The sequence below is a fragment of the Triticum dicoccoides genome, chromosome 7B, assembly GCF_002162155.2.
Source record: "Triticum dicoccoides isolate Atlit2015 ecotype Zavitan chromosome 7B, WEW_v2.0, whole genome shotgun sequence".
In the NCBI taxonomy this organism is placed as follows: Eukaryota; Viridiplantae; Streptophyta; class Magnoliopsida; order Poales; family Poaceae; genus Triticum; species Triticum dicoccoides.
This window is the reverse complement of record NC_041393.1, coordinates 82,261,130-82,277,478: the sequence shown is the minus strand read 5'-3', so window position 1 is coordinate 82,277,478 and position 16,349 is coordinate 82,261,130. Positions and strand designations below refer to the sequence as shown.

The 16,349-nt window shown below is 46.3% G+C and overlaps 2 protein-coding genes across 2 annotated transcripts; both read left to right on the top strand.

Moving 5' to 3' along the window:
• Nucleotides 1-3,413: 3,413 nt before the first annotated feature.
• Nucleotides 3,414-4,037, top strand: LOC119336107. Its single transcript, XM_037608130.1, has one exon. It carries the CDS (start codon nt 3,461-3,463, stop codon nt 3,842-3,844), a length of 384 nt encoding a protein of 127 aa, XP_037464027.1. The 5' UTR covers nt 3,414-3,460; the 3' UTR covers nt 3,845-4,037.
• Nucleotides 4,038-11,800: 7,763 nt separating this feature from the next.
• LOC119337603 (phosphopantothenoylcysteine decarboxylase-like) lies at nt 11,801-15,327 on the top strand. Its single transcript, XM_037609765.1, has 3 exons — nt 11,801-11,997; nt 14,308-14,656; nt 14,773-15,327. Exons 2-3 carry the CDS (start codon nt 14,327-14,329, stop codon nt 15,088-15,090), a joined length of 648 nt encoding a protein of 215 aa, XP_037465662.1. The 5' UTR covers nt 11,801-11,997; nt 14,308-14,326; the 3' UTR covers nt 15,091-15,327.
• The last annotated feature ends 1,022 nt before the right edge of the window (nt 15,328-16,349 follow it).

The window sequence follows — 16,349 nt, the reverse complement described above, 5'->3', positions numbered from 1 at the left end:
CGGCTTCGCCACGGCGGCCGCCGCTGCCGCGCCGCCCGCATCGTCGCCCACGCCGCCGCACGCCGCCCCACCTCGCCGGTAGTCGCCGCCATTTTTTCCGGTTTAGGTATAAAAACCGCCCATTTTTTTATAAACCCTAGATCTGTTTTTTTTCATAGATCGGTTCGGTTTTCGTCGATTTATTTATTTAGCGGACGTTTGTCCGTTCATTCATTTTAACAAACGTTGTTCGCCGGTTAGGTTCAAACAGTGAACATTCGTACGTTAGCCTTTCCATTTTATTTTATTTTCACTAGGGTTTTATCTGCGATTATTTTTATCGCGGTTCAGCCTCTGATCTTTAAACTAGTATAACTTTTTACTCGTTTATCCAAATTAGATGAAACCATCGCCTAAATCTTCGTCTCGAAACCCTCTTTCCAGTTAATCAACTTGAACATGATTTTGGTACTGTAAAAATTTGACTTTAGTCCAGATTAATAAACGATCTTGTTTCGTTCGTATTTTTGAGTTTCGTTGCTCCGTTTGAATTGAATCTTTTTGCGGATCGTAGCTAATCACACATACTCTCTGTTAAGATCTAATTCACATGTTAATAATGCTGTTAGATTTTGACTCTTGTTAGTTTAAGCTGTTGCTTGTTTCGTGTTCGATTTGGATCTTTTCTCGAGTTTTCTCATGTTCCGATTGAGTGATTGCTTATGTATGCTATTGTTTGTCTACGCTAAATTACCCGGAGTGCGAAGCTTGTTACCACGAATCTCTAGAGTTTGCAGATCGTCAGCAAGAAAAGTTACACTTTGACCATACTCTTTTATACCCAGTTTTTACTATGCATTAGTTCTGCCCCACAAATATTTGCATTGGTAGGATTGGGAACATGTGGTTTTGGTTGTAGTGTTTGAGGTAGGAGCCTAATACCTTTTGATCACCCTGGGTATATACGTTATGCTTATTATTGCTTAGCCATGCTCGTAGACGGGGATTGGATCGTGATTCACACATGGAAGTTTGAGAGTATTTTAATTGGATAACATTAAGGTGGCAACTTTAATACAAATCTGGGTGGATTGGTTGAGGCACCTGGAGTACCCAGTGTTGTCTGTTTTGGAAATCCAGGAGTACTCGTGTGATTATCCTATGGAATGCCACCCAGGCTCAAAGGGATCATAAGATTATTCATGCTAGAAACTTCCGTGTGCAGCCACAAGCCATTATGGGCTCTGGCATAGTTGACTAAGTTGTGTGGGCTCTTAAAGAGGTAGACTAGCAGATGTAGAGGGTTGTAGGTGGTACTGTCTACCCGGAGTAGAGAGTTAATGCTTCAGAAAGGTTGTGTCTCGATCATCCGATAATGGATGCGGTGAGTCTTGTGGGGAAAAGTGCGCCAACCTCTGTAGAGTGTATAAACTAATCATGGTTAGTCGTGTCCTCGGTTATGGACGTCTTGAGTATCTAGTACTTGAATCTATTGATGTGATCTCAACACGTTACTTTAATTAATTATGATGATGGGTTAACGATGATATTTTTAATTGGGATTTGAGTTGGAGGAACCCTCTCAAATAATGGGCAACATAGGAGTAGTTAAATAAATTTATTCCTTTGTTTTAGGGAAAAACTAGCTTTATGCAAAACCATGAAACTTACAGCCTCCACCAGCCAAATATTGCATGTAGATATAGTCTTTGCATTATCATTGCTTTACAGTGTAACTATGCCAGCATATTCCATGTGTTGACCCGTTTCGGGCTGCAACGTCTTATGTTGCAAAGTACTCAGACGATGAATAAGGTGTGATAGGTCATTGTTTTGCACTCAGCTATGCCATTGGAGTTGATGGACTCATTTACCTTCGAAGCCTTCCGCTCTTATCTAGTTTAGATGGCCTTCAGCCATGATTTATTTATGTAATAATACTCTTTATGAGGACTCGATGTAATAAGTGTGTGTGATTGAAACTCTGTTATAATTCCTCGAGTACTGTGCGTGTCAGCATTAACGATCCAGGGATGACACTGATGCACAGAGACTTGACCTTTTGAGGTCTGGTCGCTACAGACACACCTCCACACGCCCTCCGCCGATGCTGGACACACCATTGGACGGGGGCTAGGCGGGGAGAACCTTATTCCATCTTCAAGACCCGCCACCGTCTCTTTTTCTTGAGCAGGACACAAACCCTATCCAAACTTGAAGAAGCACCTAAAAACGGAGCCCTCCCGCCGACAAAGGCTGGGATCCACTGCGCACCCATGGCCCTAAGGCCACAGGAGACGTGGGAGATCGACGGCGCTGCCGACGGGAGGCAGTAACCCTAGCCGCCTTTTCTTGAAGGAGGGACAAAGGGAGGAGACGCAAGTTTTCTTAAAGACGGGGTCATATATCTAATTGTGTGGTGTGTTAACAATAACAGAATGCCGATGTGGCATTACAATTGAAGATAAAGAAATGTAAGGCGATTTTTTAAGGGTATGCAAGGCGATTTGAGCACAACAAAATACTTGTCAAAATATATTATCTTGTTTTAAATTGCATTTGGAGTTATTTGACTTTTTAAGTCTTAGCTATGTTCTTTTTTCGAGGGAGCTTATCTGCTAGCATTATTTGCATGGCCGATTCCACCCTAGCTGTTCTTCCTAGAACAACATTTTTTGTAATGAATTTTGTCGACTCCATTTTTAACTCATAATTTGAAGCGATCACAATGAACTCCACCAGTCCTTTCTGGATCTGTGCAATTTCCATAGCTCGACACAGGCTCCAGCAGCCCATGGAGTGGGCTCAATCAGGGGCTTGCGCACATTTTTAACAAAAATGAACAGGTCATCTAGTCAAGTCAATGACGATCAGTTCGCCCGCCCATATGATTAAGCTAGCTCGGAATCTTCGTTTAGCTCAGGCGGTCGGTCGTACATAACCAAGATTTGTTTACCCTGACGCATTGTCGAGCTTATCTCGCAGCAAGCAGCTTAGCAGGCGATCGAGCTCGATCGGAATAGCTTAATCGTAATTAAGTTCCTCAGCACTTTGGTCTCGCAGTACCATGAACACACACACGCACACGTATGAGTCAGTGGCTTGCTAGATTGGCGCATCCTGATTATGGGGGCGTTTGTACTTTGTAGCATCCTGCTCTGTTGATTATTGGTGGCCAACTGACTAAACCACCTGCTCGAACGTTGATGGATGGGCGTCACAGCGGTCAATGCCGGCCCTTGAGTGCTCCGTGGGACGCACTACCCTTCAGGAAAAAGAGAAGACGCCATCTAAAGCTGTATAGGCCATAGATTTTGTTATCTTTGTAGAAAACTTCAACTGCCGCACGCAGATGACGGCAGAGCACTATGGCTTGCGCCTCACTTATATAGCTTCTTCACGTAGCATAGCAAGAAACAGGAGCAAAGAAGAGAGAGCGAGCTGATCTCTAACCCTGAGCATACATTTTGATTTGATCGACATGGTGGACGCGGGGGCGGCGAGGAGGGCCATGCAGTTCCGCATGCCGCGGCGCCGGAGGGCGGACGCGGCGTCGGCGTCGGCCAGCGGGATCGGCGGCGGGCGGAGGAAGAGGATGGCGATGGCGAGGCTGGGCGGCGATGGAGGCGGCCGCGGCGGCGGATCGGCTGAGAGGAGGAGGTTCTTCGGCGCGCTGCGCCGGGTGCGGGTGCGGTGGCTGGCGGCGCTGTACCGGCGGACGCTGCGGCGGCTGCGCGCGAGCTACGCCAGGGCCCTCCGCGAGCTCGTCGAGGGCAGGGCGCTCCTGGGCGCCCTCAACGCGCCCGCCGGCGTCGAGTGCTCCCGCGCCGCGTCGTTCGGGCCGATGGCCACGGTCGGCTTCTGAGTTCTCGTCGACCTTGTTGGTGTATGTGGCACCACCTTTGGTCTTTGTACATACGAAGGTGTGCTTCGCGCGCGGAAAGCCGCAAAACATATTTCTAGTGTGTTTTGGTGATTTTTAGTTCTGTATTTGCTTGGATCTCCATTCATGTATGTAAAAATCCGGCTCTACTCAATAAATTCTAAGTATTACGATCCGTGCGACACAACTATTCTCATTACATGCAAACCTTCTTTTCGTTACGATACCTGGCGAACGTTCGTTGCGAGTGAGATCCCAACAAACGCCCCAACCCCAGAGCCACACGGTCCAGATCCAAAGGATGACAGTTATTGATGAAAATGGCAATAAAAATAGAAAAAACTTCATGCTTTTTCTGAAAACTGCCACCACCCCTAACACTGAAAATGCCGTCCCGCGCATTCACAAATGCGTGGCAGCGAACGTTCGTTCGGGATTAGTGTCCTTTTTTTTTTACATAGCCATGTAACCGCTACAAGTGTTCAGGCTTGTACTAACACGAGTAATACAAAATTCTCTTTCAACTTTTTTTGAAAGAATTCTCTTTCAACTTTGAGATGCAAAATCTTACTCCATTTTTGTTGCTTATCATCTTTACCAATTCAAGGCCAGCCGATTCAACAATCACAGGGATGTTGCACCATTGTAAAGAGTGTGTCATTTCTTTCACGCAATTGCTCCTTCTGCTTCAAAGGGCTGATGCACATATTTGAATATACCCACAATATTTTTTATTTCTTTGGCTCGGTCGTGCAAAAACTCTCTAAATTCACAAAATGATGATTTGGTTTCTCACATTGTATACTTTCTTGGGAGTTTTTTTTTTCTACAAAATGTTTTGTTGGTGTATTCGACTCCATTTTATCTTCTTTTTTTCGAGGTTCTCAAACCTAAAAAAAGAGTCTACTTCATTTTATCCTTTTTCTTAGTCCAAACACACTCTCATTTATTGATCATTATCCAAATACATAGGAATACATGATAAATCCGGAGGATTAAGGTGCCAAAGATGGCGCCCCGGAGAGAGTCTCAAAGTGTGTTTGGCGAGGCTATGCGCCTCAAAGTTCGTCTCGCACCCTTCAAAGATGAAGGTGCATGCTGAAAACTGCGAGCCTCGGGAGATGATCTCTTTAACAATGCTCGCGTAAAGCCTGCATGTGCCCTTGTGTATGTCAGTGACAACCTCCTTGCAATCTAAGGCTACCAACACATGGGATAGTGAGAGGTCGAGGGCAAGGGAGAGAGCTTCTCTGCACGCCAAGGCTTCGAGTGCCGCCGGATCGTTAATACCTGCGCATCTTGCCGCTGATGCACCAAGATACTTGCCCATGTCATCCCTGCAAACGGCACTTATAGACCCATCTTTTGATGTACGCGAAGTAGCCCCATCAACATGAATTTTGCAGCAGCTGTTGCAACCGGCGGGATCCATCTTCGCCTCATATGTGTGCTGGTTGTAGAAGAACTGGCCGGTTCCTTTTTTAGTCTGGACTCCTCAAGCTCACGAATATAAGTGTTGATGAAGTGGTTCGTAGCATGTGGGGACTGAAAATTCTGTTCGTGAATGGCCTTGCGGCGCGCGTGCCAAATCGCTCATAGAGTAACTAGCACTCTAGTGAAATCTGCATGAGGTAAACTGTCCAAGAGGGCGAAAACCCACCTCTTTGTATCTACTCCCTCCGTCCCATAATATAAGAACGTTTTTGGAACTACACTAGTGCCAAAAACGTTCTTATATTATGGGACAGAGAGAGTAGTTCAGTATTGTTTTCCACGACTTCAACAAGTTCAAGGTCTTCCAAAGCCCACACGCATCGCGCCATGCTGCAGTGTATTAGTGAATGTTGCCATGAATCATCTGCTCCGTGTAACTCACAAGATTTTTGTTACAGACATATTGCGATGGTGCCTCAAGTCGGCCGTTGGTAGAGACTGTTGCGCCAGTCTCCACGAGATTTTTTTTTATGTTTGAGGGAACCTCAACTTTCCATATTTTAGCCCACGCCTTCTTCTCCCCTTGACTATTTGATGAGTCTGGCCGGCCTTCTAGCCACGCTTCTCGCCGCAGTTTTGTAGCTACCAACATACGGTAAGCACTATGGACAGAGAACAAGCCATTCCATTCACGAGTCCAGGACCAAAAGTCATGGGCCTGCATCGTGCACAGAGGAATAGACATGATGGTTGCAGCATCAGTGGGTAAGAAGACCTCTGACAGTTTCTGATGATCCCATTCTGCATCTGGCGTTATGAGCTCGGAGACTAGCTGTGGGGGATTGGTTGCTCAACTTACAATAGGCCACATGTTGTGTTCTCTGGGTGGCCAATTGTGTCGCCAGATATATGTGGATGCGCCATCTCCCACTCTTCTGATCATCCCCTGTGTCATCGTGTCTCGCCCCTCAAGAATGGCACGCCAAATTTGGGACGGAGCACTCCCAAGTTCGGCTTCAAGGAAGTCGCTAGAGGGAAAGTATTTGGATTTCAAAATTCTGGCGCTTAAAGAGTTGGGATCTGCAAGAATCCTCCAAGCCTGACGAGCTAGAAGGGCAAGATTGAAAAGCTCAATATCACGAAAACCCAATCCGCAACTGTATTTAGGTCTTGTCACGGCACTCCACGACACCCAACTAGCTTTCTTTTCCCCTTCTTTGCTTCCCCATCAGAACCTGCGTATAAGAGAGTTAATATGCTCACATAATCCATGAGGTAACTTTTTTTAGGGGAATCCATGAGGTAACTTGAAGCTTTTTTTTGAGAAATCTCGTCACTTTATTATATAACAGCAATGTTCATAGGTACACGACTTTGGTCATGGGGAACTCCCAACCAAACATGCCGACCTACTCCTAAGTTACAAGAAAACTTGGCAAGATTATGAGCCTTGAAATTATGATTTCTACGCTCGAAAACAAAAACAACCGAATTGAAAAAGCTTCTCCTAAGTGTTATTTCATGTACTATAGCCGAATGCGGACCGCTTGTTCCTTCATTTATATCTTGAATCACTCCTTTGCAATCCGAGGCAATCATCATGTTTGTCGCATGAAGATCCTCTGCAAGAGCTAGAGCTTCCCTGCACGCAAATGTCTCCAAGATTGTGGGGTCGGTTATACCACGATAAACAACCGCTGATGAACCCAAATATGCTCCCGTGTGATCTCGGCACACTGCTGCGACTGCCCCGCCACGTCTATGACGCCCCACAGCACCATCCACATTGATCTTCGCAACACCCAGCGGTGACGCACACCAGCTCCTGTTTCCTCCTTCTATACTGCCTGCACTTGTTGCTCGATGGGCTTCTCCAGTTGCTGCAGCTCGTTAAGATATGAGGTGACAAACGAGGAAGTCTGCATTGGAGATTGAAAAACGCCTTCATGTATCGCCTTCCTCCTGGCATACCAAATCTCCCACAACATCACAACCATCTTAGTAAAAGACTACTGATCAAGATCGTCGTGCATCCTAAACAGCCAGTTCTTGGCGCTGGGTTCCTCGATCTCCGCCATATGTGCCACTAGGCCTGCATCCGATAGAGCCCACGTACAGTGTGCCGACGTGCATGACACCAGGGCGCGACGCCATGAGTCTAGAGATCCACACAACGGACAAGTGCCGCGTGTTGCCATGTTCCTCTTGTTCAAAACATCTGTCATTGGGAGTGAGTGACGGGCAAGTCGCCATAGGAAGATTCTGACCTTTGAAGGCACCTTCAGCGACCAAAGCAAGGTCCAGTCCTGCTCTTCTCTCTCATTGCTTGAGGATCCACTCCTCCCTTCAAGCCAGTTTTCCCGAGAAATTTTCATTGTGATCATGAACTTATAAGCCGAGCTCACTGTAAAAGATCCCTTCTTCTCCGGGTGCCATGCCCAAAAATCCTCAACATTACTCGTGCACACAGGAATCCGCATGATCGCCTCGGCATCTGTAGGCAGGAAAACCTCTCGAAAACGGTTCTCATTCCATGATCCAGTTGTTGGATGGAGTAGCTCCGACACTAGCTGTGGTGGGTCTAGGACCCGAGATACAATTGCCCGCAGTGGTCCCTCCTTAGGTATACAGTTATGATCCCATATGCTCGTCGTGTGCCCATTACCAACCCTCTGAATTATGCCTTGTTTTAGAATGTCTCGCCCCTCTAGGATAGCTCGCCAAATCTGCGAAGGACGTGAACCCAACTCTGCCATAAGAAACTCCACGTTTGGGAAATAAGACGCCTTGAGGATCCTAGCGCTCAGAGATGAGGGATCGTGCAGCACCCTCCACCCCTGTCTAGCTAACAATGCTAGATTAAAAAGCTCGAGGTCTCTGAAGCCCATTCCTCCCAAGTACTTTGGCCTCGTCATTACTTCCCATGATACCCAAGCCAGTTTTCGTTGCCTTTCCTTGCAGCGCCACCAGAACTTGTGGATGATGGAATTTATATGTTCACATAAACCTCTAGGGAGCTTTAAACATGACATGGAATAAACCGGAATAGCATGTGCAACCGACTTGATCAGCACCTCCTTACCCCCTGCAGACAGGCACTTGCCCATCCAGCCTTTCACCTTGTCCCACCCTGTCGCTCAAGTGTTTGAAGGTGCCCTTTTTTGCATGTCCAACATCTGCGGGCATGCCAAGATATTTGTCACTTAAAGACTCATTAGGAACCTGGAGGCTTCCCTTCACTGCATCTCTAACGATCTATGGGAATCCTTTCCTGAAGAAAATCAATGATTTTTCCTTGTTGATCCTCTGCCTGAGGCCAAACAATAAGTATCCAAAAGGTGTGACACTTCTTGTGCTCCATCAACACTCGCCTTGAAAAACAGCAGGCTATCATCCACGAATAGAAGATGGTTCACCGACGGAGCCGATGGAGCCACCTTGATGCCGCTGAGCTGGGATGATCCATCTGAGATTTTAACAGGCACAAAAAGGCCCTCTGCTGCCAACAAGAAAAGGTATGGAGAGATAGGTTCTCCCTGACGAATACCTCTGGATGGCAAAAACTCTTCTGATTTGCATCCGTTAAACATTACTGAAAAAGAAACTATTCTGACCATGGACATGACAGTGGAGACCCATGATGCTGTAAAGCCCAGTTTCCTCATTATAGCTTCCAAGTAGTTTCACTCCACTCGGTCATACGCCTTCATCATGTCAAGCTTGAGAGCACAATAGTTATTGTTCCATGACTTATTCCTTTTCATAAAGTGCAAACACTCATATGCTGAGATTATGTTATCAGAAATAAGCCGGCCAGGCACAAAGGCTGACTGCTCCTCAGAAATAACATCAGGAAGTATTAACTTCAGCTGATTAGCTAGAACCTTTGAAGCTATCTTGTAGAAGACATTGCATAAACTGATAGGTCAAAATTGAGATAGAAGAGTTGGTTTTGATAACTTGGGGATTAATACCAGAACAGTGTCATTCACGCACTCCGGGCTCTCTTCTCCTTGGACCATGCTCAGGACAGCTCGTGTCACCGCCGCACCACAGATATCCCAGTGCCTCTGAAAGAAGTGCGCCGGAAACCCGTCCGGCCCCGGGGCCTTAGTCGGAAACATTTGGAAAAGTGCAATCTTGACTTCTTCCTCCTTGTACGGCGCCAAAAGAGTCTCATTCATCGCGTCTGTTACCCTCGAGGGGACATATTGAAGCACATCATCCAGCCCGTCCACCCCTTCCGAAGTGTATAAGGCTTTATAAAAGTCCTGCGCCATTTGATGCATCTCCGATAACTCCTCCGTAAGCTGCCCATCTTGCTTCTACAAAGATTTTATCAGGTTCTTGTGCCATCTATTTGAAGCTCGGAGGTGGAAAAAATGTGTGTTTCTATCCCCCTCCGACAACCAGTCCACCCGCCAACGTTGGCGCCACATTATTTCTTCCCGAAGATATAGCTCAATCAAACGATCATTTGTTTTGATCTCAACATGACTAGGTGCAGTCCTCGCTGGATCGCTCCTGAGCCGCTCTAAATCTCTCTTCAGCCTCCTTATTTCTGACTTGACACTCCCAAAAGTTGACTTGCTCCACTCCCCCAAGTTATTGGATAGGGATTGCAAATTTGCTCGAACTTCTGTCGCCGTTAGATTAGGACCGTTCGCCTCCCATGCATGCTGGACCGTGGGGATCAACTCGGGATGCGTGTCCCACATGCATTCATACCGAAACGGTTTGTCTCCCTGCTTCCTTCTGTCCACTGGAGCCAACGTGAGATTTATAGGAGAATGGTCAGATGTCGCAGCTGTTAAGTGATCGACCACTGCTAGTAAAAAACGAGAGCACCACTCGGGCGTGCCCAAGGCCCTGTCTAGCCTGACTCTGGTATATGATCCACCAATGACCCTCTTCTCGAAAGTCCACTTACGACCCTGGTAGCCAAGATCAATCAGGCCACACACATCTACCGCATCACGAAAACCTTGAATCTGAGTTTGACTTCTCTGTCCAATTCCCTCGTGTTCATCATAGCGGAGAACCTCGTTGAAGTCCCCAATGCACATCCATGGCATGTTTTGGAGGGCAGCCAGGTTTTTCATTGTGTCCCACGTTCTGTGACGAAGATGAGTTTGTGCCTCTCCGTAAAAACATGAGAGCCTCCACGGGTCTCGTCCCATCTCAGAGATCTTCACGTCAATATGATACTGCGAGTAGCCCAACACCTCAACCTTTATTTCATTATTCCAGTACAAAGCTAAACCACCACTTCTACTGGTGGAACCAACAGCAAAAGATGAATCAAAACCTAAAGTACTTGATAGATTTTCAGCTCTAACTTGAAGCATGGCATAGAGTAGACTTTTTTTTTGAGACAACCTCACGAAGCTTTTTATTAAGTCGTCACAATGTTTACAGGGACGAAAGTAAGGTCTCCAGGATGGCCCAACCACACATGGCGGCCAATCCCGAGCGACAGAGCGTGCTTCGCTAGGTTGTGAGCTTCAAAATTTGAGCTCCTAAATTCATGGGAAAAATTACATAAATCAAAAGCTAACGAGTGATCTATTATTTCATGCACTATGGATCCATAAGATGATGCATTCTCCTTCTTTAGATCCTCCACCACATTTTTGCAGTCCGAAGCAACATGAACTCGCCTCTGATAGAGGTCATCAGCTAGCGCCAAACCCTTCCTTATAGCAATGGCTTCAAGAATCTGTGGATCAGCTATGTGCTTCACTGCCAGCACGGACGCCCCCAGAAACACTCCTTCTGAGCTCCTGCAAATCGCCCCCACAGCTCCATATCGCGCATGCCTGGAGGTGGCGGCATCAAAACATTGATCTTGACACAACTTGCAGACGGAGACTGCCATTGTGTCGGCCTGTTAACAGTAGTAGCTCTCTGTTGAACTTCCCTTTTAGTGATTACGCTGATATCACGGAGATAGCTCATAATGAAACCATATATGGATTGTGGGGATTGGAAGATATTTTCATAAATCGCTTTCCTTCGAGCACTCCAAATAGACCACATAATGACGATCATATGTGCAAACTTGTCTCTGTCCAAAATCTCGCTCAGCGCAAACAGCCAGTCCTTGGGATTCTCATCTTGCCTCTCCACTAGATGATGAACCAGCTCCTCCGGCGCTAAGGCCCAGACACTACTCGACATTGGACAAGTGAACAAAGCATGCCTCCATGTATCAATCGCCCCGCACAAGGAGCAGTTATCCTCGGTGGCCATGTTTCGGTGCTTCAACAGAGAGGTCGTCGGCATTGATCGTCTCGCAAGCCTCCATACAAACATTCTGAGTTTTTTTTTTTTTTTGGCATAGAGTAGACTGGCACACATATGATCGACCCAGACCTGATAAAAGAGGGCCGAAGCACCAATCTGCAGGGGAGAAGGATTTCGGCCTGGAAGGCCCAACACCGGACCAGCGACGACCAGTCCAGTCCGAGTCTGACCAAGCGAGAAAGTGACCAGTCGAAGTCCCGACGCTCCACAGCGGCCAGCGCCTCCAGTCGCTCCCAATTCCCTCCGCCCGCGGCGCGCCGCTCCGGGCAGCCTCGGTCGCTGCCGCCGCCGCCGCCTCCGCCTACCGCTGCCCGAAGACGCTCTCCGGCCCCTCCCGCCTCCGCCGCCGTCTTCAACCGCTTATCTGCCAGCGCCCCTACCAAATCGCCTCTCAGGTGAGTAGATCCCGGACCCTGAATCTCTGATGCTGCTGCGGTCGTGGTACTTCGTGAGAAATTGGCCCATTAAGTTGCTGCCAGAAGGGCTAGACTCCTCTTGGATTTGTTTCCTGTAGCTTCCATGCTTATACAGAATCATTCATAGGGTAGTTACTGCCAAGGCTGGTGGCGTTTCGTCCCTAAATAAATAAAGGACCAGTGGCTTTCATACAAAATGTTAGGCTATATGTTGATTCTGTTCATGTGATTTCAAAATGCAAGTTACGTGTGAGGGCAGCAGTCTGGATCTGTTTCAGTTTCATCTATGCTCCATGCTTGCAAAGAATCATAGGGTAGTTATGCCCAGAGTAGTAGCTTTTCGTTCCTGATTAAACACTAGTGGCTTTTCTGATGCAGTTTTCATACAAAATGTTAAGTTATGTGTTGATATGCTTCATGGTTTTGAGAAATGCAAGACACGTTTGAGGGTGACAATTTCGTGTGAAAGGCAGCAATTGCCACCGGTGTGCAACATAAGTAGGTCGACTCCCAAAGGGTTCTCCAGGGCAGGGAGGGAACCGAAGCTGGTAGATCCAATACCCTAGTGGCCTAGTTCTTTCTTTGACGGGTTCGGTTCGGAGTCGATCTGCACATGACTGTGCCAGCCATAGTATGTACTTTTGCTGAGATACATGTATTATATTTGATTCCAATTGCAATCTAGGGAGACTTCTAATATGTTAAGTTAATCTTTAGAGGCCAAACTTTTACACTGCGCATAGTAAGTTTGACATAGTTCAGACATAAGCATAGTCCTGCACTTCTGAAGTAGCGTTGAAAAATTAGTGTTTGACTTTCTGTAATTTTTGGAATTATTAGAATTCTTTATGATTTATTAGACCATTTTTATGGTTTAAAATATTTTAATTGAGCAAGTAAATTTGGATCAAGCAGTTAAACGATATTTTACTTTAGTACAAAATACGCAAGTTTGGATACCTGGTTTTACTTGAATTCATTAGATTGTTTTGCTGTTTTCTAAAGGAAAAGTAAGTCATAGTTTGAATATCCAAATGTTTACTTAGATATATCCTTCCCTAGATCAGGTGGAAATCACCTCCCGAATGTTTATTAACTATTACTCCCTCCGTTCACTATTATAAGACGTTTTGGATACTTCAATATGAACTACATACGGATTGAAATGAGTGAACAAACACACTAAAACGCGTCTATATATGTCTGATTTCAGAAAAAAATTAGGGCATCTTATAATAGTGAACGGAGGCAGTATTATCCAAGATGAACTATCCGGATACTATCCTAGGTGCCAGGAAATATCAACCATTTTTTCAGATCCTAGGTGTGACCATGCAAAGGCTCACAAGATGGTGGGATGACTTCTGTGGTAACATGCCACGATGATCGTGGCTGTGCACCACCACAACTTTGATAGTCTTGGTCAGCGTTGCTTAGTTCCTTGTGAGTCAAGAATTCCTTATCAATTTTAGACACTTGAATCATACTAAAAACATCTTTGATGGTTTCATGCCATGCATCCATGAATGACTCAATGAGAGTATGAGAATCCCAGCGTTTCCAGCAACCATCAAGAGTCAACCAAACTCACCCAAATTGTGCAAATTGTAGACAAGCCAAATTGCTGAGTATGGTGACTAGCATTGGAGCCCAAATGTCAATGTCATTGCAGTACAGAAGAAACAATTAGTCCCATCCGCATGGTGTTCCAGTGTGTGAAAAGTAACCCAGGAAACGCTAGATGCAGCTTCCGTATTGGACATGAGCTACTGGAGTAGCTAAAACATGGTAGCTTTCATTTATTTCGCAACATAAAATCTGGGAAATTAGATAATTATCATACTGGAACTTGTGAATGCATGTAACACCAGGTTTCAGATTATTAGTTTGATTATCTCGTATTGCTTTGCCATTCCAATGTCTACTTCTCTCAAATGTACATTTGACCATATTAGAAGATGTAAATGATAAATTGGAGCAGTTAGTTATGTTTTTAAGGATGTCAATGTGTTCCCTCATGCTGTCATGCAATGCAACAAAACTGCACCTCAGTCAGACTGACAACATTTAGTTTCTATGTTGATGATAACAGATGCAGACGTATCGTTCTCTGAGTGGTACTAGATAAATTTCAGGGACACTTGAATTTGGGGACAACATAACATATTGTTTGCTTCTTTCAAATGTTTTTCTTCTTGAATTTCTTTATTTTGATTCCAGAGTGTGCACTGTGGATCATGTTTTCCTGTACCAGCATAAATCCTCTGAATACCTGTAACTCAAACGCAGGGCGATCCAAGTAAAGCAGATGACTACATCAGAACCGGTACAGGAAAGCTGGGAGCTGGAACCCAGCAGGCCTCGGGTCCTCCTTGCTGTTTCAGGGAGCGTAGCTGCTATAAAATTCGAGAGCCTCTGCCGTATCTTCTCCGAGTGGGCAGAAGTCCGAGCTGTGGCCACCAAGTCATCATTGCACTTTGTTGATAGATCATCTCTGCCTAGCGACGTCATTCTTTACACCGATGATGATGAGTGGTCTACCTGGACAAAGATAGGAGACGAGGTTCTACACATAGAGCTGCGAAAGTGGGCAGACATCATGGTGATCGCCCCCTTATCAGCAAACACCCTGGCCAAGGTCGGTTGTCTCTTCTTCCATGAACCGTTAGATTCGATGTTGCACCCCTGAATCAGTTAAGAGAACAGCAAGCTGCTCTTGTCCCAGCACAGACTGACATTTCATTAGCTTCACAGATCGCCAGCGGGTTATGCGACAACCTCCTGACGTGCATTGTCCGAGCATGGGACTACAAGAAGCCGATCTTCGCCGCGCCAGCCATGAACACCTTCATGTGGAACAACCCGTTCACGGCGCGCCACATCGAGACGATCAACCAACTCGGCATTTCCCTGGTCCCGCCCACAACGAAGAGGCTGGCCTGCGGCGACTACGGAAACGGCGCGATGGCTGAGCCCTCGCAGATCCACACGACCGTGAGGCTCGCGTGCAAGTCGCAGACGTTCGGCATGGGCATTTCGCCTGTGAACCCTTCCAGCAGCCGCCCTGTCTAGCTGATGCGATGATGGTCACTATGTTCAGGTGTTTATGTTTAGTACTTGAGTTTTCTGTGCCGCCCACATCTGGGTGTTTATCGGTGATGTCTGTACTGACCCAACATGTAGTACCTATGGATCGGCATATTTGTTACTGTAGTAGATGTTATTAGGGCATAGAGACTGGGGAGATGCTGGTTGTTCCAGCCATAATGTTATGCTATCTATGGATGAATCTGCTTCCGTTCTGATTTTTACTGTGATGGTTTGCAAATGTGACTCCAGCTGGGGCTCGTCAGCAAGAAGCGGAATTCAGTTTCTCCGTCTTGTGGTGGACACCTGCAGTCTGCACGTCTGCACTGTCAGGATCGGATGGTGCGAATGTGACGTGGCGCGAGAAAGTGCTCTGGTGAATCAGAACCTGTGACCAGGCAACAAGATAAGATAAGTCCAAATCCAGATAAGCATCAGGTGGAGGTTGCGGATTCAGTTCAGTCACCGTCCTGCCCTTCTTGCTACTCCTAGTTGCCTACCAGCACTACACCAGTAACAGAGACGTTTTGGTTTCGTAGCTGTAACATCCCAAATTTTCAATTTGGCATGTTATACATAGGTCATACATGCATATCATATTTTATTGCCTTTTCATTTGCAATCCTCGAAATCCTAAACAACTCAAGGACCTCCGGAGAGAGTTGGGGATTTTCTAATTTTCATATTTGAGATTTTATCAAATAGTGAAGACGAGGATTTGATTTTAATTATTTTCTCTCCGGCCAATATTTCATTTTAAAATAATAAATGAGGGGAGATAATATGACTTCTCCAAAATAATTGGAATATCGGAGGAAAAATGTTAAAATCATTTTTGGATTTTTATTTGAGTTTATTCGGGATTTTATTTGCTCCTAGAAAAATGTTGCATGATTTAAAATTGCATTTTAGGGGCCAAGAAAAGTTCATCTTGTTCTAAATATTTTATTTAGACCGAGAAAACTTGTTTTGGAATTTTTAGATTTTTATTTATTTTTCTAGGAATTTTTCTTTCGGCGGAATGTTTAAAAAAAAACCCTCGCGCCCGACTGGGCCGAAGGCCTAGCCGAGCAGGCCGGCCCAGCCATCCGCCGCCGCCTTCCCCGCGCGCGCGCCATGCTTGGCACGGACGCCGAGGGCGGGTCCGAGCCGGACTCCACCCCCGGGCGCCCCCTTCGCCAAGCCGCCCGCCCCGCCCTCCTATTTAAGCCGCCGCCCCCGCCGCCACACCACCACCCGCCACC

Bases quoted from the DNA above. Each gene is read 5' to 3' on its own strand.
- LOC119336107 (XM_037608130.1), top strand. From the start codon at position 3,461: ATGGTGGACGCGGGGGCGGCGAGGAGGGCCATGCAGTTCCGCATGCCG.
- LOC119337603 (XM_037609765.1), top strand. From the start codon at position 14,327: ATGACTACATCAGAACCGGTACAGGAAAGCTGGGAGCTGGAACCCAGC. The intron at 14,657-14,772 runs GTCGGTTGTCTC...TTAGCTTCACAG, and splicing joins CAGCAAACACCCTGGCCAAG to ATCGCCAGCGGGTTATGCGA.